Here is a 23887-nt window from a genome sequence, read left to right as displayed (position 1 = left end):
TTTCCTTCCATTTCAAATGCACGCAAACTTGACAAATGTTGCATCATTAATTTCAAACATAACTGATATTTCTGTCATTCGATATTTAATCGATGTCAACTGATATTTGAACGAAACTTGTTTCTCCTTTTTAGATAATATGTATCTTAAATTATCATAAAATCACAGAAGCACTATCTCGAATTAAGGAATAAATTAATTAAACGTTATTAATGATTATTTAGATTCTAAAACGTTCTTATGAAATTTTTAGATTGTAATATTAAACATTGCCAAACCGCTTGAGAAACACGAACGTTGAATGAATTTCAAAAATTTCAAAAAAAGAAGAAAATGATCGCGAGTTAACGTACAATCATCGTGAAAGTAGTAAAGAGAATCTTTATGAAATAGTTTTCGATACAAGGAGTTTGAAGATGAGCGTCCGAAGATGGGAAATCATTAAAATTTAAGTGACGAAACACAGTTAAATCTCTTGTCTACTAGAGAAGAAGATGATCGTACTAGTGAATGTACATTAGTCTATCTTTATGTATTACGTATAAATATATAAGGAAAAGGTAAGAATATGAAACGCATTGTTGAGCCGAAAAATTTTGTACTTTATTATGCATGAGAAACACCGCGAATATGTTGATTCGAAACATTGGGCTTTTATTACTAGACATAATATTGAGATAGGTTCATAGGTAATTCTTTTTACAATGAAATAAAAATTATTAAAAGAATCGAGAATACCTTCTTTCTAAATCAAAATGCATTGCACCTAATAGTGATGTAAATAAGAATGATCGATGGAGAATGTAAGAAGGAAGTAAATGAAAGATGTCTATATTCATTTCATTTATTTCAACAATTTCATAATAACGTAATAATGTTAATAATATTACAATGCGGCGATTATGTGCTCACCAGTTAACAGGGATTTTCATATCGATCAACGTTTCTGCCTCGAAAAAGAGCCCAGCGTAGAAATATAACAAATTTTTTTATTATTAGTAGTATTAGTACTATTGTTATTATTATTCTTACTCTTATTATTATTAGTATTAATATCATCATTATTATTATTAATATTATTATTAATATTATTATTATCTTACTTAATGTTCTTCAATGTGAATTTACTATTATCAGGCCAGGCTGTTGTCGAGGCATAATTAAAAGTCAAGTGAGATCGAGGTTCAATTGCATCGTCCCACCAGGGTCTACGGAAAAGGGAGTATCGTTTTCATCCTTTCTCTCTCTCTCTCTTTCTTTTTCTTTCTCCTTTTTTGAATATTTTGTTTTCTTTTTTCCTCCTATATAATATATTTGCACGGGTAACGCAAATTTTATTTCTCATTTATTTCTTGTTTACTCTCTCTCTCTCTCTTTTTCTCTCTCCCCTTTTTCTCACCCTCTCATATTCTCTCATTCTCTCTCTCTCATACATTCTCTGTTTTTTTCTATTTCTCATTCTCTCCCCCTTTCTCACCAACTTTCTCACTCGCTCACGCATTCACAGGCTCGAAATATTATTTCTGTGTTATCCTTCGTTAGACTCGCACAAACTTTTTTCTTTTTTTTTCTATTAACCTCGTAATGACTTCGACGACTGGTGTAACGGTGGACAATAAAGAGACGATCCTTCGTTAAAATATATTATCAGGGAAGAAAAGAGCGTAGGTAGAGAAGAAATAGATCTCGTGCATTCATATCTCAGCGGTCTGTGTCGCTGTTTTGTCAACGGCAAGCTTTTTATACACCGGTCTTACTTGAATCGTTTTTCTTCTTATATTCGGTTCGATTTTAAATTCTTGATTAAGATCAATCATCCCCAGCTACGGTCCTTTATCATATTTTTCTTTTCGTTTCGTTTTTGGCTTCGTTAAGTTTGATAGATTGTTCTGAGATAATTACATATTTAGCTTTTTTTCTGTTAGTTTAGAGAGAAAATGATCTCGATAAAAATTCGAGCCTAACTTCTAGTAAACTATCTTTTGAATCACCCCTATAATTTACTGTTCGAAGTAATATTACTACAGTCTCTATTGATTACAGGCTAGCGTTTAATATTCAGTTACTCGATTATTGATTGATTTAGTTTAGCTTTTATTTAGTTCCCATCGGTGTGTATTACGAATATTTGGCGTTTAGCATTCAAGTATCTTTTTAAATATGCGTAGAGATTATATTTTTTAATAGTACACATTTAATTCTTCCTTTTTTTTCTTTGTATTTTCCCCTTTTTCTTTTTTGACTTTAGAACTTATTCATCCTTGTTTTTTATATCTTTCTTTTTTCCGCTTTTTCCTCCTTCCTTTCTTTCGTTTCCTAGTATTTGTCTTCAAGCATGAACCTTATCGGCTTGTGGTTTTTTTTGTTTGTGATTTCTTCTTTCCATTTCTTCGACTCGGTTATCGACTACTGATCGTTTAAAGAAGGAAAACAGAGGAGATTTTACAAACGGTGAATCGTTTTGTAGTGAGAGAGTGTGAGAATTTTTTTGAGCCGACTATTGTTGTTCTTCGAAATGAAGGGAACGAGAGTTACCTATTCGAAAATTAATTCGAAAGTTGACTTTTAACCCTTTGTCGTCCACGTTGCTTCTTACGGCCGTACTACAAACGTCCCTTTGTAAAAATTCATTTTAAATTCAGTTGGCTGTGACGCGTTTTCTTTAAGTTTATTTATTTTCTTTTATATATTATTATTATTTTTAATTTCCTCCTTTCTCCGTCCGTTACATCGAGAGTACCGCTCGGCGACTTCTCGCACACGGAAAATCACGACAGATTGCAAAAATTTCAGTCGAACTTTTGAACGCAGTAAAAATATGTTAATTATTGATTTTTTCTTAACAATGATACATATTCATGAACGTTTTGAGCGTTTATCTTGCTAGTCAAATTTCCAACAAAATAATTCAGGAAGATACATAAATTCGATGGTAACTTTAAGACCGTTCGAAAGGATATTCAAGCAATCATTGAACTTTCCTCAAATTAAAAAATAGCACGGCAATTTTTCGACTCGATAATAACGTCAATAATATTTTTGTATCCATAACATTTCTTCTTTCGATAGACATTATTATCAGAACTGAATTGAATAAAAATCGCAAGTGAATTCAATATTTCTACCTTTTTGCAAAAATAGAAAAAAAATAACAGGTACATTTCAATATCAGTTACTCAAAAATCCTTCGAATCATTCGTAGCACATTCCATAATTACACGACTCGCGTACAGAAGAATGCGCCATATCGAAACTCCATCGCTAAATCCCTTAATCGCTTTACAACGAATCTCTTAAACAGTCTCGATCTATTCTATACAAATCCGTTCGACTTCAGTCGCCAATGCGAATAATTTCTCTCTTTTGTGAAATACTCTCGATTCTCTCTCTCTCTCTTTCACACACACACACACGCGCACACACACACACACACACACACACACACACACACATTCTTTCTCTCTTTCTCTCTCTCTTTTGCGCGCGCGCTAATTAAGCGTCTGCTGGGTTTGACAGGCGCGATAAATTACGAGCTAGAGATAGCTAAAAATTTGGCACTTGAACATTGCGTGTCCGCGCTAATCGTTTATCCTAATTCTGAATAATACACACTGCCATGAAGTCCGCGGCAGTGAATCGTGAGAAAAGAAACTCCGCCACTCCACGCATTTAACACCTCATCAGCATCATAATCGTCGTCGATCTTTTTACCCCTTATGTGATCACGTTGCTTCGATGGAGGTCGATTAACTTGTTGCCTTATATGTAGACCGCGAATATTTATGCTAATTCATTTTACGAACCCATGTAAAATAGTTGAACGTGAAAGAAAACTGTTTCGCCTTTTAAATGTTTTAACAATTACTTCGTCTTGGACATGATAAATTCTATACAAATTTCAAATCTAATGGTAGGTTCTTAGTCAGTTTTCTAATTACATCTTTGAAAGTAAAAATTCTTCAAGCTCACGTCAAACGTATAGACTTTTATCGTCTGCTATTTCACGTGTGAATACGTGTTAAGTGGTAAAGCACGAAGTTAATCGATTCCATTCAGCAAGAGGATGTGGCCATGGGTTATGCGACGATTCTTCGATGTTTCTTCGTGTTTAAAATACGTGCGGAATAACAGATATCTTATGCGCGTTGAGAATATCACGTCTCGACTTCGTTCGCGGTTCATATCGTCGAAGGAAGAAGAAATCGAGCAGAAAGTAGAGAAGAAAGCAGCGGGACGATGAACGTCCTTAACCCCTTCCCGTGCCATTTAGTTCGACGAAACTCGGACCCAAGCGATAGACATCGACGCACGCTAAATAGATAACGGGCAAAAAAACAGTCCGCGAGCTCGGCTTATTATGTTTACGTTTAGCCCAAGTATCTGGTCGCGAGTCAGACTCGCGATATTTATGTTTGGCCTAAGTATCTAGTCGCGAGTCAGATTCGCGATATTCATGTTTGGGCCAAAATCTTCATCGCGAGTCTGACTCGATAGAGTAGGGGAAGGGGTTAATGTTTTTTTTTCTTCAAACGATGTCGAGCGTGGGAAGGTCCGTGAAAAATCGGCACAGATTATCGTTTCGCTGACAATGAGTATAACAATGGGGACTGATTTGCGAGCAACAATTTCAATTTTTCTAGCTTTTACCTCCGCGTCTTTTTTCGCCGATTTTATTTTTTACACGCTACCTTTCGCCGTAGTTTTAATTCAATCTCTTCACAATACGTATCTAAAGAGAATATACGTACGTATATGCGTTACATATATATATATATATATATATATATATACATACACACACATATATATATGTATACATTCATACGTATACACGAAGTTCAGCCGAAATGGCGAGGTGGGGCGAAAAACTGATTTTTTATCAGATTTCATCCACCTGTGTGGCTTTTAGTAAGTTTTGGCAAGAAAAATTTATTCGTTTGATAGTATAAGTTTTGCTCCAAATCTAAAATAATTTTCGAGTTTGAAATGTACCGACCGTTTTGCTATTGATTGATCAGAACTTTAGTAAAAACAGTATCTGTTTTGTGTATTTTCTTCAAGTTATATCCGTACTGTATTTATTGCTCAGTTTATTGCTTGTCACGCGTTTGTCTTAAGCTTACAGAATATTTGTAACAGAAATCAAACTGTTATTAAATTAATATAACTCGTTTTTGTTAAAAAAAAATGCAGGTGACGAGTAAACAATTTGATTTTACCAATAACTTAAGCATTGATTTGTTATAATAAATAGAATCAGAAAGAGAATTGCAATGGTACACAAGTTTAGAAATAACGGGACTTTATATTTACAGAAGAAAGTACAAGTATGTATGAAAAGTTGCTTGCAAGTTACAGTAAATTGTAAAGAATAGTTTTTGTATTTTAATGTAACGTAACGAAACGTTCTCTTACGAGGAACGAAAAAACTTCTTTCGATAAATACTTCGCTTAATTACATTCCAAGTTGAATACAACGTTAGTCCTAGAAATGAGAAAACCGCAGACTATACTATACATTTTCTCTCCTCGTTTTCATAATTATTACGTCTTCTATGCGAATTACGTCAACCTTGTTCTTCGTTTATACTTCATTTCGGCTGACCTGCTGTATACTTTATGCGTATAAAGAGCGATCTAGTAAAATGGGACAAAGGGTCGTCGATCTTTCGAGTGTCTTCGTGCAACGCGCGATAAACGTCGAAAAAAAATTTGTTTACTAATTACAAAGCGTAATATACACACTTCTCTTCGCTGAAACATTCCGTAACGTTTTCTCCAACTTTGCTCGAGCGCTCGTAATTTCTAAGCGTTTCTACCTACCTTCCAGCGTTTAGGGACCTACAATAATAAAGCGCATTTCACAATTTATGTTACAAGAAAAATTCTCGCGCTTCGTTCGCGTTTCGTTAACGGCTCGATAAAGTCTGATTCTTCGCTTTCTTCTTCCTTTCACGTTTCTTTCTCGTGTTCAACTTTTCATTTTTCCTTATTCTCAGTATCCACTACAAAAACGAATCACATGACGAACGCAAGCATCTCTTAAATTTGACAAATACAATTTTGATTCTCCATCGATCACAGTACTTTTACAGTTTCGTGCTTGAAGACAAGGAACGTGACACGATCGCTACTTTACCGTGAGAGAAACGTTCCCTACTAAGTTCCCATAATTAAATATCAATCAGCCGATCAATAAAACCCTGGACTCCGTATAATCGTTCAAGGGGACTTGCGTTTCTTCGAACAGTTAATCAGAGAAGCGTTCGTTCAGCAAATATACATATATCACCAGAGCTTTTTAAGACGAGGAACAACGGATGAAGGTCAGTAGTGAAAAAAAAAAAAAAAAAAAAAAAATAGAGAAAGGAGGGGAAAGAATATGGAAAAGAAATTCATCTGGTGTGTTTTTGCGTCTTCATTTTTCCGTGTGTCTTGTAACTACTTGTTTGGAGACTAACTGCGGAAGACTTTGACGTGCTATAAGTATAATAGACCTTACACGTTAAAATTACGTCAGGCTACAGTCGTTTTTTATTTTTTTCTCTTTTTATCTTGGCTATGTAAATCGGTGTTATACCGTTCGCAACGATTAAGATCGATTTAATTTCACCTAGAAACAGTTATCGATATCTCGCGTAGTGTTAGTAGAGGTAGTATATCATACATCGAGAGAGAAGAAAAATGTTCGTTTTTTTCAACAAACATCTCAACAATTTTCGTCGTTCGCTTTTAAGTTCCGAGGGGATTGTCTTTGTGACACTTAAACGACATGGTGTCTCGGTGAGCAATCTTATTTGTTTTATTTCTAACCGGTTACCTTAATAAGTTCCTTAAAATGCTTGGATTGAATTACGAGTCGAGTAAAAGATTACAAAGTGTAGGAGAAAGTTTCGAAGACCTGACATGGTCGATGAATCTTGCTTTCTTTCGATTTTTATTTCCTTTATTTCTTTGTTTGTTTTTTTTCTCTTTCTTTATTTTCCACGATGGATTCTACGTCGTAGGGCGATCGAAAGGGGCTACTTGTCGACGATCTTGCGTTCGATGTCTGACGTTTCGAGCGTTGAAGGTAATCGAGCCATTGTTCAGCAGAGAGTGTTTCTTTCAGACAATGGGTTAATCTTTCGAGGATATTTTTTGAGTTAAGGCAACGTTGACGGAGGAATATATTTGACTCTTACAGGAAGCTCTCACGAGCCCTCTTTAATCTCAAAGTAATCTATAAATCGATTCTTTCTACGTGAAATTCAAATTTCGCATCATCCAGAATAATTCGATAGAACTATATTGAAAAATAAAATTTCATCTTGAAACTGCACAGGATTTTATCTAAAATTTAATCATCCGTATACTTTGTTATTTGTTATTTGAATGGCCAGTACAAAATCGCGTATGATTAAGAGTTTCATCGACACATTAGCCCCTTTCTAAATTTAATCGTTTCATAATCGATTCTACGTTCTCGATCTCGTTCCTATTTCGAGATATTTCTTTCTTTCTTTTTTAACAGTATCGTTCACATTTACTCGAATAGAACACTCGAAAAATCGTACGCCATATCGATGTCCAAATACATTTTAATCGTATCACCCTGTACATATGCGCTACTACGATCCTAATAGCGTACCAACCTTTATAATGCATTTTTTTATTTTCTTTAAATTTCTTATTAACCATATAATATTTCCCTTTTTTTTCTTTATTCGTTATTGGAAATGATTCTTCATAGAAGTCGCCTTAGTCATAGATTAATAACGTCGTAGAAAGAAAAATTTTCAACATTTCGCACAGGCGGAGAATTAATAATTAATACGTTACCGTTACGCTATTATTTATTTATTATAATTATTATTGTTATCAGTATTAATATCATTAGCACTAATTTTATTATTAATATTATCATTGTTTCTCTCCTCCTTCGTGATTTTACCGTTATTACTATTTTTAATTATTATAAGATTAATAGTTTATAATGATAACCCCGCGTGTGACAAGCTGAGTTTAATACATATATGTATTCTTGTTTTTTTTTTATCAAAGGCGCAAGTTGCGTTATTTTTCTGTAAATTCCGCTTCTTCGTTTCGTCCGTTTCCCTCTTTTAACCCTTTCCCTCCCTTATTTCCGCTTACTTTTCCGTCTTTTCTCCTCGATTCGTTTTTAAATAAAAATCTTATTATGTCCCGATGGTAGGCTGCTACTTTTAGACGTTCGAGGGCGTCACTGTTTTAAAAATCACGTTTCAAATATAATACAACTATGCCAAATATTCTATTCCGTGTAAATCGTCCAAGGTATGCTTGTTAACTTTTCTTGAAAGGAAAATTCAATCGCTCCATGAAAAAGCTGACGTCTCGCTCTACGAGAAAACTTTTGAGGAATAATTTCTATTGAAAAACTCGGCAAAGAGAAATTTCCTTGTAAAGGGGATCGAGAATAAACTGGAAGAAAAATTTTGTTCTAATTCGGAAGTTTCGCTCAAAGAAAACTTGCAACCGTTACCCGTAGTCGAGCTGCTAGATAAAGATAAAAGAAAATATTACTTCGAACGGAGAAATGCTCGTCAGAAATTCAAACGATGATCGAGTCTTTAGATCGGACTCTATTTCGCTTTGAAAGCGATTTTTCAAAAAGCACGACGAGCCTCTGTTTTATAGCCGTGATATCGTTCGATCACGCACAAGAAAGCTACTTTTGTGTCACTGTCGTGCGACGTTTGCTGCGTGATAAGAATATATCACGCAGCAAACGCAGCAATCTTTCGAAAAGAAGCTCTCGCGTCTCGTTTTCTTTCACAGAGTTCAAGAAGGTGGAAATATTTTTGCAGCACGTGCAATTAAAATCACCCTATCGCACCAGCGTAATCATCGATACGATTGTTACAAAAAGAGAAAAAGAACGAATAGGTCGTCACAGTCCGCTTGAATTTAAATATCATTTTTCTCTTTCCTATTTTTATCGTTTATTTTCTTCGCTCGTCGGTTTGATTAGTTCAATTACAGATTAATATCGATATTCTATGCTTTTCTCATCGATACATGTTACGTAGTACGTAAATACAACGTGTAACGTTTATTTCCCCCGGAACAAAACGATCAAACGAAAAGATCCCCGAAATGTGAAAGAGAACACTCCCTTTTCCCGGTGTCTGCGCGTTTATTTATTTCTACCACTGTTTCATCCTTTTCTTGTAATTTACGAATTAGTGTTTCCATTTCTTCTGTTTTAGTTTTTACGAACGTCTCGACAATTTTTCTACCGTTTTGTCTAATTAATCTCTAAGACCCTGAATCTCGTGAACAGCTTAAATGCTTGAACGTTGAGCGTGATAGTTGAAAGTAGTACACTCGAACATTAATTATTCTCACTAAGCGGCTGGTTTACGATATCTCGTCAACACTGGAACCGCGCTGGATAAAAACAATAAATGAGCATTCGTGAGCAACGAATTTAGTTTATACTTTTCTTCGTTATTCTTCATCCTCACCTTTTATTTTCCTCGTTTAACATTTATATCTTTAAATCATTTTTTTTTTTTTTTTTTTTTTTGTTCAGTGAGCAACTTGTTTCGAATTCCAACTTGACTTCGATATGTGAGAACAAGTAAATTTTTTCACAGAACGAGTATATAATTTCTTAATTATCGAACAGCTTATCGCCTTTACTTCTTATTTTATTTTATTTCTCTTCGCTAGAACGTTGGAACTTCTTCTTTTAAATACGGGCTGCGTTGTGTCTCCTTCTTTCACTGCAATTCTATGCATTATTTTCTCCCTTCTCTTGCAACAACAAGTCACCCGTTGAATAATCCAACTGAGATTTCGTAGCACGCGAAAAATTCGGCGTGTGCGTTGTACGATTATATTCCCGAATAGTTTTATTATTATGATTATTTTTTTCACGCTCGCGTAAGAACTAATCAATAATAAGTAATATCAATAGGCTGGATGTTAATTCTCCGTTAACAATTAGTGTTTGCTCGCTTAACGTTAACGCGTTTAAATACGATTAAAATGGGAGCGTCGTTCAACGCCACCGTCGCGACATGCAACAAATCTGAGCCGTTCGCAGGCCAATTTCATTAATTTATCGAACACATATCGTGCACCTAATTGCTTCATTTGCAACCGGTTTTTATGGGACACTTTACAGTATTCTATAAAAGGTGTACATCCACGCATAAACCGATATTAACTCTCGTGAAACGAATTATAATTATAATTGTAGAACGTATAATGCTCTTCCTTCACAGTTTGCCAATAGCAGCTTCAATCACATTACACCGTGGAAATTGTCCCGTTGATAAAAATTTCGATAGACATCGTTATCTGCTGTAATTAAATAACAATAGTATGGTAACTCTGATTTTGCTTATTACATATTCGCGTACTTCATGATACTTTTACATGGCGTAACAGAAGCTATAGGAATAAGCTTGTCATATTTCGAAGCATAATTTAATGTTATCTACTTCTGAAAGCTCTTACATCTTGTGAATCAATCATTGCAGGTATTTCTTGAAAGTTGCTTGAAAATTCAAATTGGCTAACGAAGGGCTCGAATCGGTCGCGTTTTAACAATAAATCGTCGCCATGCGACTCTTTCCACCAACTTGAACTACAGCAAACGTGTTTGCGGAAAAGAATCAAGAACTAACAACCACGGAGAGTCGTTTCGTTTCGCGATTGGCTATCCTTGATTTTGCAGCTGTCGCTGGGTAGAAGGAAACACGTTCAAAAAAGATTCCATCGCGAAACGAAGTCATTGAAACCGTGACATTTAAACGCATAATTCATCGTATTAATGTTATTAAGTTTCCTTTTTTCTTTTTTTTTTATTTCGTTTCATTTTTTACTTGACTCGACACTGTGGCATGCCGAACTATCTTTGTTAATATCTTTTCCGCGATTCTTTTGCTTTCCTAATGACACTCACTTGAGATAACCGTATTTTTTTTTTTTTAATATTTTTTTTGTCTTCCCTACTTAGTACTGTATTCTAACAAAACCTTCCGGCGCGAACCATTAAGTGCTTTAAATTTAATTCATAAGTTTAATTAGTTAGCTGATTTAAAGATCGAGAATGGTTATTCCACCAATCGAGGCATTATCAATTATAGTTTATATCCTCTACGTACTATTATTTTTTTTCATTTTAAATCGTTCCTTTAACATCGTTAACAACGTTTTTTTTTTTAATTATTATTTTGTAACCATTATAATAGTATTTAGAAGATAACGTGATTGGTTGTCGCGTCAATGCCAATGGCCAAAACGTACTATAGTTTTTTTTTTCTTGTTTTCGTTTTATTATATGTTTAACAAACCCGCCTGCGAGACTATCCGTTAACGAGATTCCGATGTTTCTTTTCTTCTAGTTGCGTTGACAAGCTTCTTCGTCTATGTTAGTTGTCGAGTATTTCTCCAGTTTTTGTTTATTTAACACAGTCTACAAGATTGCGTTTGCTTATTTTTGTTTTTTTAATTCTATTTTTTGCATTTTTGAGCGTTCGTTTTTTCAGTTTTATTCTTTCGCGAGAGGAATAAATTATTCGGTTCTAAGGGAGCTAAGGTTTGGTTCTGTAACGTGCTTCGTGCTCGTATTAAACACTGAGGAATGTTAGGATTAATTTCCTACGTCTAAAGATATCCTTCTCGTATGCATTGTTTTTAATCGAGATGATCACTCGAGGTCGTGGAAATTTAGGTATATGCGCGGGTTAGTTAAATGTAGATAATGCGCTAATTGAACTTTTATCACATTGGAATAACGTCGGTTTGTATAATTTCAGGAAATAATAAAACTAACTTTTAAACATTCATTACTTAATACATTTAGGAGAATTATTCTTAAATATTTAAAGTAGGTTGCACAAAACATGGAATATTCAAATTGTTATTACATAAAACAAACTGTAACGAGGTTTTATTAAACTGTAATAAATAAAAAAGTTTGTTACACATATAACAAAACTATGGCACCACGTTGTTCCAATGTAAGCTGATCCTGAAACGAGTCGAAGTGAAACAAAACCGTCGAGTTATTGAAATTAACGAAGTATGTACAGCATGAAATCTAACGTTGTTCGAAAAATATGGTGACTCTTACAGCTCGAAAAGGAAATGCTATTTCCCGGCGACGTCGATTCGTTCGAGCATCTACGAGTCTCGAATCTCGAGTCTGGTCACGAGTCAAAATAGTAAATGGAATATCGTATTAAATACTGAGCATTCTTATATATTGACTAAAATGTTTCCTGCTTCCCGACTCGTGGTCGACAGAAAATTCGACGAGACACTACCAGACGAACGACGATCGCGTGTAGTACACGTTACAACTTATCTACTACAGTAGCTTTGATTCGAGTAGATTCGAAAATACGTCAAGCCTGGCGAAATGATTTTGTTACCTTATCGTCGAAACAAATATTCACTATGAAACTAAACGAAGCGCGACGTTCGATAAAAAATATCATTCAGCACGATGCAATTCCTAATTAATGCGGATACCAATGCAGCGAGACTAATCGTTCTTGAAAACAATTTTTTCTTGTTTATTCGTAAATTTCGATACGCATTGAATAACAATTTTTCAACCCTTTTCATAACTATCGATCTCTCATAAGTTCTTGCAATATACTTTTGTAGGAAAGGGATCCCATTTTGCAGCGACAAACAGCAAAAATCAATCGGAACTGCTGTGCGCCCGTTGACGGATAATCCGACATGGGTACTTTCACAGACGAACTGCAAATGGTTTGGCCATTTAGGGTGAGTAGCGTGCGGTCGAATAGCAAGAGATTATTCAAGAATCAGACTTGTGCGATCGCTCGAGATCTTGATATTCAGTTTCGCGTACAGTCGAATAGCATAGAATCGAGTCGGTTGCTGGTTCGAAGAACGAAGGGAAAGTACCCAGAACCGGACTGCGTTCGGGAATATTCGAAAGGAAACCACACGGTCGCTCGTCCATCGAGGATCTTCGAGATTCGCATCGTTCGAAGGCAACTCGACTTAAAAAAGTAAATATACACTAACAGCTTCGAGTTGCTTTGGATCGCGTTGCGAATCTCGGATCCGATTGTGATAGGTAGACGCCTCGTTACCTAGATAGCGAACGTCGAGTTCGCCGGGAGTCACGCGAGAATCTCGAGGATGCGAAAGCCTGACTCCCTAGAACGTTAGATTGAAAAAGTTTTTGCTTGTGTACGCATGTCCGTCTTGTGTTAACGTAAGTGTGAGACATTTGTGGAGCGGGTGTGTAACGTGTGTGAAATTCAACGCAACGGAGTGCGTAGTGTCTATGTACGTGTTGGTGGTGTGTGAGAGAGAGTATGTACCGTGTGTGCGCTTGTACAAGCGTGTACAGAGGGACAACAACAAACGATGTCCGCCGATAGAAGGGAAAAAACGTGTGAAAATGAAGAAAGATGCTGCGCTAAGTCAATCGTTATCATCGTCATCATTTCATCTGAAGTCATTCATATATCCGCGTCGTCACTCTTTCTCTCCCTCTCTCCCCCTCTCTCTCTTTCTTTCTCTCTCTCTCTCTCTCTCTCTCTCTCTTTCTTTCTTTCTTTCTCTCTCTCTCTCTTTCTTTCTTTCTTTCTTTCTCTCTCTCTCTTTCTCTCTCACTGTTTCCGCTTGCTTACGCCGGATTTCTCTTACGAGCTAACAAAGAACAGTATTTTATTTTTTTTTCTTTTGTTTTAAACGCCGCGCTGTCGTACGCCATCTTATAATCGTAGTATAAATCCCCCGTTTTATTTAAGTTGTCATCGATTTTACTTACTAGTGATACGGATAATAAAATTCACTGGCATTGTTTTGAAACATTTTGGCAGTTCATTGTGTGTAGTTATTATTTTTACTTATTATTCTCTTTTTTTTTTGCTTTTTTTGTTGCTTTTTCAGTTTTTCAGAATATTAACGTGTGCGCTTTGCTCTTAATCGTGTGTTCTTTTTCGTCTGTTTCCATTCTGTTTTTTTTTATTTCTCTCTACCTTCTTCTCTCTTTTAAGCACAATAAAAGGAGCGGTGTACCCTTCTTCAGCTTCTCTCTTTTTTGTTTGTATATCTCTCTTTCCTCTCTCTCTATATTTCTCTCTCGTTTTTTATGAGATCCTCTGGCTGGTACGGTCGTACGAGAATCGAACGAAAAATCGTTTCGTAATCGTGGACCGTACCGGTCAACTCGATTTATTCTTTAACAAATTCAAACCCTTCGACGGTTCTCGGTGCTCTTTGTTTCTATGTTCTGTCTCTTGCGTGTGTATGCGTGTATATGTGCGTGTACGTGTATGCGTGTTCGTGTTTCACACGCGTGTACGCAGATTTATTTGCATCCCATGCAACGATTACTGAAGCGTGTTTCAAAACCGAATGTTTTCGTTAAAATTTTAGTCAAACTATTCGTCACGCCACTTCAGCGAAATAGTTTTCAAAGAATAAAATACTTTCCACAACGTGGTTAAATAGATAGCAAGTTGTCTTACTCAAAAGCGACACTTTAAGATAACTTAACAATAAGAACAACAATAACAAAGATATTTTTCTCTATTCTCGCTATCGCAAGAATGCAAGGAAAAGTAATATCCATGAAAACGAATAAAACGTAATATTTCCCAGCTACCAAATATCGGATTAAAATTAACACTGCGATTAAGAAGAGAATTACAATTTCCAACATTCGAAAACTTAAATATATTTGTTTGATAAACCTGAAATTGGATGATTTTGATAGAAATTATGCAACGAAGAAAAAATATGAGGAAGATGTAACTACTTTCGCTTCACTAGTCAGTCCAGCGTCAGCATGTTGCATATATCCAATTTTCCGCAAAAAATTGCGTCAGCTCGAACTGAAGGGAACTCGAGGCTCGCGATCGTTCGCGTTCCATCCCTATCGCGGCACAACAAATGCCAGAGATGCACATACCTCGGCGTGGCCGGCATGTTTGTATGCGATCGTGTGTGCATGTAGGTGTGAGCGCGCGCGCGCGTGTCAGTGTTCCTTTAACGCGCCTATGTAGGCGCATTTTCAACGTGTCTTTCTAAGGCGTCCTCTTCGAATGAACTACATAAAGATATATATATGTATACATATAAGTATCTCTTTTTACGTATGCATATATATATATCGTAAATAATACAGAGAGCCTAGTGTCCTCGTATCATTTTCTTCCTATGAACAGTGCGGATCACCCGAAGCGGGGCGTAACACATGACTCTGAGGCTCGACTTCCAATCAGCTGGACAACCAAGCGTAGGAGAAACATCGTTGTAAACGTTGTTCGCGTAATCCTAGCATGGACCAGATCGTGGTAGTCATCATCGTCATTGTCGTCGTTGTCGTCGTCATCGTCGTCGTCGTCGTCGTCGTCATGTTCGCGTTCCTCGCCGTCCGCACCGATGCGCAACGCACGATCCTCGTCGACCGCCAACGTGTAGTCGGCTATCTGTACTTTTCTAAATCACGTGACGATGATGTGCGGCGCCGACAGTAGGACGGTGATGGTTGCGATGATGGTGAACAGAGTAAAAATGATTAGGCACATTCTGTCGATCACCATCGCCGCGAACTTCCAGTCGTTCGTCACCTTGGTGTTCAACTCCTCGTTCTTCAGTTGATCCGTGATTATCTGGAACAAGGAGCCGTGTATGATGTATGACGCTCGTTTTCAGGAAGTACGATTTTCATGAAAGCGGTTGTGTTAGAGGAAATGGGATATTTGTCGTTGTAATGGATATGCTTTGCGATCCTTAGACAGGTTATGGGTCGGTGTGGCCGATTAATATTTTTGATTAAACAGATTAACGATCAGTATTTTTTACTATCGCTTGGCGACTAGTTCCACTTATTTAATCAATCTAGATTTTCAATAATTAGTTTTAATGGTACTCGTTAAATCGGTCTAAAAGTTTTAATCGGTTAGTGTCCAACACGTGTATCTTTGTAGAGAGTAAATTAATAAATACGAAACTGATAATAAATTATATAAAAATGAATTTGCGTGTAACATCATCGCTCACTAAATAGAAGATGTTTATACATGAATATTTTAAGAGACGAAGCTGCGATCTAAAACGAAAGTAAGTTGCCAGTGCATCAACCCCTAAACTCGTATCTTTCGCTCTTTACATTTGCGCGCGCGTCCCTTGAAACATTAATATATAATTGAGAATCCCACGTGTACGTTTGAAATTACGTCGAGCGCATTTGCTGCTCTGTCGAATGCATTAATATAAATCACGATAATAAGCATCGGAAGTCCTAATTTATCCTTTAACAGATAGACTCCCTCTTGAACTGTGATCGCTCTGTGACTTCGAAACCCTCTTACTATCCTCTTCTGGGACCAATTTATTTACTCAGCGTATAATTAGCCCCATGAAAAATTGAAAATCCCATGATTATTATACGACAATCCCCACAATTACCATTATAATAATTACCAAGTTAAAAAATTAATTGCATCAAAGATTTTTTGAGCCAAATACTTCTGTCAAGTGTCGACAATGGCCATTTTCTTGAGAAATTCCATTTAATCTCTTTCTAACTCCAGGATGGAAATGTACAATAGAATTCTCGAAACTGGTCAGAATACACAATGACCACGTAATTGTCTAAAATTGTCTCTATCGTGGAACCAGGACCGAACTTGAAGTTTCCATCAAATATTCGATTTATAATTATGAACACCGATAGATTTCGAGTGTTTGACTTTGCCGTGTCAGTTCTGAAACTCGAGAAACAGACAGGCTTTAATAATCCTGCACAAACAGTCATAGTACAGAGAATGGTTTCACGTTCGTCAGCGAATCTCGTTGGTGCATGTTCCGGTATCATACTACATGCGAGTTTACACGAAAGTTTCTCCACTTACGGATAAATTAAAATGAGTGTACACTTGGTAATTAGTCGAAGCACCATCGCGTATATTTCACAAGAACTCGCTAATTGTCATCCTCATTATTATTAATGGCCGACACTTCTTTCTATTGAAAATAAAGCAGAAGCTCAAGTTTGTAAACGTTGAAGTAACTAAGAGTGTATACACTCTATAAGAGAGACTTCCTAATTCGTTTTAAATTCCGCTATACTATGCGTTGTTACTTTTAAGCGTAAATAACTTGAGAAAAGAAATTGTTCTTGGAATAAATACCGTACTCAGCCTAAAAATTTTTCATCAAAATTAAGGAACAAAAATATGAAACATAAATGGAAAAAATAGATTCAGTATTGTTTTAAAGAAAAACATACGGTTAAATTAATTCAACGTGAGAAAATACGAATGATAGAAACTGTTTCTGTTAACTCACAACGACCACTTCTTGAGAAACGTACCTTAATTTCTTTGAGGATCATAATGAGCTCGTTTCGGGCACAGAAACACGCGTTTTGAAGTATTGTTTCGACCTGGGGACCTGGTGTATCTGGCGGATGTGGATGATGATGCGGCGTGTGACCGATCTGAATCGCTCCCGGATAAGAGGAGTGTGCCAGTGGCGTTGAGTGTTGATGATGCGGCGTTGCAGCGTGGCTATGATGATGATGGGGCGTCGTGTGAATGTGACTGTGCCCATGGCCCATCGTGTGATGGTGAGGGCCAGGGGTACTGTACACGTTATTCAGGAGATTATTATGGGACGCCAGGGCATTGTCCTCGAGATCCAGAACATTCGCTAGGAGGGATTTGCTGCTCCTCTGACGAAGCTCCAGATCGCCGTGACTCTTGCCAGCACCTGTTTTGAGAAATAGTTATAGTAAGTGAAAGCAATAGTTGATTAGAGTTTTTATCGCATTCGGTCCATAATGAGACATAAAATGGGGGTAGAATACAAAGGGGAGAAAAGAGTTGATCGATAAATACTATTTTATTTTAAATAAATTCTGAGAATTTTTTCGATTTCATACGTACACGAAAAATAAATAAATAATTTAGCAAGGAAATACTTGGAATGGCAATAGTATAACGTATGTACATCGTTGGGAATCAGTTTTCGAAGAGAAATAATAGTCGTCTTTGAGAATTCTTTCGATTTTATAAGAACAGAAAATTAAAGAAAAGAAGCTTAGAACTGCTCTAAAAAAGTAGTAACGTAGTATATGTACAACATAGCTACTAAGGGAGAGAAAAAAATGTAAAAGAAAGAAGAAATGGATTCTGGCAACGTTTTACTTTCTTGATAGTACTTGTATATCTTCAAGTATGTTTATATACATAACCTAAAATAAGTCGGGTTCGAAGTGCTTTGTGCACAATTTAGCAGTGTGTAACTGAGATCAGTGTTTATATGACACGGAAAAACATTTATATAGATAATAGTAAATGTTGTCAGTACTTGTGTCGATGCTTTTTCGTGTCACTAAATTACCGGTGACTGGAGACGGTTTCTGAGACTTTTGTGCCTCCCTCTCTTCTTTATCACTAGGTCGTGACATACGAAGTATGCAAGGCAGCCAATAAAGGAATACCACTTTCACCTGAAAGTTTGAAATATAAATAATATAATGATAAAATTATGATTGATGAAATACAGAATACGAAATAATTGGCTATTATTCTTGTATGCTTTCAACATTTTTATCGAATTTTTAAACTTCCATATTTCTTCAATTCTAAAATTAGATATTGGCTTTGATACGTGAAATAATATTTAATAAATTAGCAAATTAATAGGAAATACCGTTCATGCGATTTTTATAACCCACAGGGTATAATAGACAATAAAACTCGTACAAGGTGGAAACTTAGTGCTACTCGAAGAAGTAAATCCAGTTAATAACTGAAGTAAACCTAAAGCGTATTTGGAAGCACATGAACTCAGGTTAACCCCTTAACCTACAACTATGGGCATAGCCTATAGTACGATGATCAGGCCAAACGTAAATATTACGGGCATAGCCCGTAGTAGATGATCGGACCAAACGTAAATTCTCGAACGTAAATCGTAGGTTAAGGGGTTAATTGAAGTCATATATGCGGTGAAATCAGAAGTATATACTCTTTGTACATACACAACAACACTTAAGTTACTCGAAATATTCTGAATATAATGTTATAATCTTCAAAAGTTGAATAAGAGTTTCTTCATAACTCTAATTAATCTGATGAAAAACTTGCTTACCCATTCAGACATTTCATGAGTGTCAGAGTTCCGGTGATGATAATTTAAAATAAGAATGGTGCTGACTACACTGCTGGCCACCATAAACATAATACAGTTGAAGTATGTTCCTGTGAAAATATTAAATGTTTCAAGAAAGTATAACCAACGTGACAAACTGTCAAATTAAAACCGATCGTTCCACTGACCAACTCGGAAACCGCACATCATTATAAACAACATATCGAAATTGCGAATTAATTATAATTCCAACAGTCTTCATCGAAATATCAACAACAATTTCAAAATCCTCCCTTCAGCTATCCCCGATCAAGGTGTCAATGAACGTTTGTTGTCCCAGCTCCGCGTCTGACCTATACGATCTGTTACTACTGTCAAGATACTACCACTGTCAGTAGAATAGTTCTGACTGCAATAGGGAATCGTCAGTCGAGGATAAAGGACTGTGCACAACAAGCCTCACTCGTATTACGATAAAGGCATTACGAATAGATGTATGATGTATGATGTATTCAAGATCTTTGTATAAACCTCGAGTACGATAGATCTTATGCGAACAGATTCACAAAACATTAAAGAGTATTCTCTATGTTTTAGAGTACATCGTAAGAATATATCTCAACAGAAAATACGATTCGCTTTTTCCCGATCACAATATTGAATTTTTTCCGAGGGAATGTATCAAACTGCAAGGGGAGATGAAATATGGAAAAATAGTTTCTGAAAATAAATTTTGGTCTCATTATCAAAATATACTTGTTAGTTCCCGATATTCTATCAAGCTTGTATCTCGGATTTAAATATTATATTTAAAAGTACAAATGGATTTTCGAACAATAAAGTTATTCGACGAGATCCATGTTAAATATCTTTACATTCATTTATGAAAACAAAACGTTCAATCTCTCGATCTTCGAAACTTTTTAGTTTAAACTTAAATACAGTTTCATATATTTATCGCGCAATGATCCGATCTATTGAAACATTTTCGGTTATCGATGCTGCGCTATAAATTATTTAGTGATGAAAAAGAATGTGATATTGTGTAAGAGAAAATACGTTTTCCAAAAAATAAGATGTTTGGCTGATCGAGTATTCGGATAACAAACAAAGAACGAAGGGATAATCGAGATTTCGTTGTATTATATAATTCCAGCATGGGCTTCGATCCAAATTTCCAATGAAACTACGAAACCGAGTATGCACTAATCCATCTTTCAATACGCGGAACGTACACATGAACGTTAAATAGTGATAAAATTCCCTGGATCATCTCCAAAAACACCAAGGTGCCATAGAATCTTCCGAATTGTGTTTTTAGAAACGTTATCCGTCTTGCTCTAGGCACGTTCCAATATTTGAAGTCTTAGGTGAATTATAAATAAAAGATCAGCCAACTCGTGTCTTTATATTTATGAAACGCTCCATTGCCCCCTGGACGAATTGTTAAAAAAGAAAAAAAAAGAAAGAAAAGAGAAAAGAAGGAAAAACCTGATATTATCTTCACCACGGGAACGGTTTTAAAGGTACCGAATAGGTAAAAACGAAGTGGTAAAAAAAGGAGTCGGAAATTGACGGACTTACCCAGCAGAGGCACGGCGTCCGAAGTCGCTGGCATTGTCTCGGCCACCATATTCAAGAACACAGTGAGGGACAAGAGAATGGTTACCCCTGCAAAAGAGGTTCGTTCGAGCAATTAATTATCACTGTAAAGCAACTCGATAACCAAACCAGATTAATCCACAACAGGCTGAAAGGTAGGCAGCTGTTGATGCTCGAGGACTCAAAAGTATTACGAAGCAGGTGGTCCTGATCTTTCCTATCTTAAACTACACGGACTATGTGTTTCAAACTCCTGCGGCTTGATCAGTTATTATCTGTTGCATTCTATCATCGTTGAAGTATTAGACGCTTAATACATTGACTAATGAATTTGTTTGGCCTTTTTTGTCGTATCCATCTTTTAAGTCTTTAATTTCTTGGATAAATATTTGAATTTTTGTAGATAGATAATAAAAAGACGAAAGGCAGAATCGAGTTACCGTTCCTGAGCGATAGAGTATGCTCAAGACGAATTTTATTTTAAACTTTACCAATTATAGTATGAAATTAAGGAGCGAGCTTTTCAACTATATATAATCCCTATCGTATAACTAATTTACGTTGGAAACTAGAATTTTGCTTGTTAATTGGTATCTACAAACTGAATTTTCAACTTTCTAAGGCGTTAGTTACTTTCACGGGGAACGTTGAAACGTAGATATGTTTATCATTTTTAAAAGGATCGTTCCGCGTATATGAAACGCGAAACTACAGAAGGTGATCAATAAATTCCAGTATTTCACTGGCGTATGAATGTCTGCGATCGACATCGACGCGACGGTAATTTCCCATACAATTCAATACGTTACGAGAACTCGACTGAATCTAATCACGTGAGCTGTTATAGTGTGCTTCGAAGCCTGCAAGGAATTGCAATTATGCTAGCTAGCGATTTGAACTTGCCGGGGGAGAGTCACCGGAATCTCGAGTAGAACTCATAACGAAATAATGCAATGACTTCGTGAACGCATTGGCGTGGTCGCACACTGATGCTGAATAACTGGTCAGAGCTTTACTAACCATGTTTGGCGATATAATTATACTGCTTTAACGTCGGGCCATGCCAATCGATGTTCAATATAGAATGATCAGAAAAGAAATAAAAATTCTTGAACCATTTACCAGCTTCCTACTGTAATCTTAGCAGACAACACAGATACCGTTTAATCTTCTGACATGCAGAAGCGATAATCTAACTTGCCTAGAGAAAGTTTCTCGCCGGAATCGGGTGGCAAGGTGAATCCTAGAACGGCCATGCTGGCAATCAGAACACATGGCACGATGAGGTTGAAGAAATAGTAAAGAGTCCGCCTTCTGATGATAACCACGAACGTTATATCTATATACGGTTCTGGGCAGCAATTGTAATAAATTTCGTTCCTTTTACCAGGTACTCCTGTAACAAGAAAAGAAAGAACACAATCGTAGATTATATCTGTTACAATCGAAACAGGTTAACGCTTATGCACGCATATTTATAAAAAATAAAAAAATAATCTGTGATCATACAGTGTTGAGTACAATACAATACAACTCGATGTTCAACGCGATATAACTGTCACTTTTAAATGTACTCAATAACTATTCTGCGAATGGATGTTTCGTAGAATGTACAAAATATTCTTTAATTGTAAGACTCTGTGTTACTCATTTATAAAAAAGAAAAAAAAACGTAACTTTAAAAATATTAAGTTTTCTTCAATTCTCGCTGAAGTTTTTATTTTTTAGAAACTGTACAACTCGCCAGACAACCAGAGCAATGCAACGATGATAGTGCAACGAGCGTAAAAGTGGCAAGTGTTCAGAGACGACGGATTCACCTAGGAAGGAAAAAGCTCGTGGAAATAAAAGACCACTAGGCTCGATAGCGATGACTCAACTATTTTACGCGACGTACACTATGCACTTGAACTATCTCGAGCAACATAGCGGGAGAAAGACCGCGACTTCATTTTCAAGTGTTTCTTCCGTTATAGCCACATTTTGCATCGGCTGAAATCACTTAAGATACATTTCTGCCTGCTTCATAAGCTCTCTATGCATGTCGCGTATGTACCGGCACTTTGCGCGTATACGTCCTAGAAATAAAACCTACGTGGCCGCAAAACGTGATACTTTTATTTTATAATTTGCATCTTGTAAACACGTGCGTTCTAGATACAAGCAATGCTGAAATTGTTAGGAGAATCACAAACATCTTATATTCTATTTTTTACTTTTCCGTTCATATGAAATACATATTTCTTTTAATTTTGATAGTTGGGCGTTTTTAATAATGATATTGTGTTGTAATTTTTCTCTGTACCTTTATACTCTGCCTCTGTCTCGTTGCTTCTTACGTGTTTATTCTCATTCTTTTTCTTTTTTTTTTGTACATATGCACCTTCTGTTGCTTTCAACTTCTTTTCTTCATTTTTTTCCTGTCCCTTGTGTTAATCTGTTATATCAAAGAGTTTATCACGTAAATAAATAAATATATAAATAAATCAATAATACTGTAAAAGAATAACTGACCATCAAACGCGATTATTAATGTGTTAAATGCATCGAAAATTTTGTAAAGAATCCGAGAAGTATTTTAAGAGTAACTTGGAAGGAGTATGCACCATCTTTGATCGAGATTCATTCAAGTTAGTTATGATTGAAATAATTAGATTTCAGCGAGAACACGGACTTTGGAATTAATTTTCACCCTGGAACTCTCGAAGACGTTACAGCCACATGTAACTCTGATGAAAATCTGGATTAGATAAAGCTCCCCGGTAGTAAGATGCAGCTGGTCTAGACCTATGAAAACGATTGATTACGGGCTCCTTTGTGTCCTAGAACTTGCCGAGGATTTTAGAATTGCTAATCGTCCAAGAACTGCTTTCACGGTGAGCAAACTGCTCGCTCGTGCGAGGAAACGAACCCCGATAAGGGTTGTAAAAACTCACCTAACAGATCCCACTCGCCGTTAGTGATGAAACTGCTGATGTCACCTCCGCTCTCGTCTTGCAGTTGCAGGTCCAACTGTTGAAAATTTATTGCCATCGATTAGAAAAAAGTTATTATGACTGCAGTGCGCAACAGTTTTCATCGTGCAAAATACAATTTAAGAGTATACGATGAAAACAAAATCGATTTTCTCGATTTTCTACTCTGTTAACTCACA

The 23887-nt window shown here is 36.2% G+C and overlaps 1 protein-coding gene across 3 annotated transcripts in view; it reads right to left on the bottom strand.

Annotated features, from left to right (window-relative positions):
* Window positions 1-830: 830 nt before the first annotated feature.
* LOC126923294 (neuronal acetylcholine receptor subunit alpha-7-like) overlaps window positions 831-23887 on the bottom strand; it is a 178420-nt gene continuing 155363 nt past the window's right edge. For 2 of the 3 annotated variants that reach the window (XM_050736616.1, XM_050736614.1), the window contains 7 exons: window positions 23670-23745; window positions 21935-22129; window positions 20716-20802; window positions 19132-19241; window positions 18346-18487; window positions 17348-17745; window positions 831-15641 (listed from right to left, as the gene is read on the bottom strand). In XM_050736616.1, the coding sequence (XP_050592573.1) occupies window positions 15474-15641; window positions 17348-17745; window positions 18346-18487; window positions 19132-19241; window positions 20716-20802; window positions 21935-22129; window positions 23670-23745 (1176 nt within the window). In that variant the 3' untranslated portion in view covers window positions 831-15473. The remainder of the gene's footprint in view (window positions 15642-17347; window positions 17746-18345; window positions 18488-19131; window positions 19242-20715; window positions 20803-21934; window positions 22130-23669; window positions 23746-23887) is intronic. The other variant, XM_050736615.1, reaches the window with a different exon arrangement.

This window comes from Bombus affinis, chromosome 13, assembly GCF_024516045.1.
Source record: "Bombus affinis isolate iyBomAffi1 chromosome 13, iyBomAffi1.2, whole genome shotgun sequence".
NCBI lineage: Eukaryota > Metazoa > Arthropoda > Insecta > Hymenoptera > Apidae > Bombus > Bombus affinis.
Note: the sequence above shows the minus strand (reverse complement) of the source record. Positions and strands in the feature narration are given on the sequence as shown.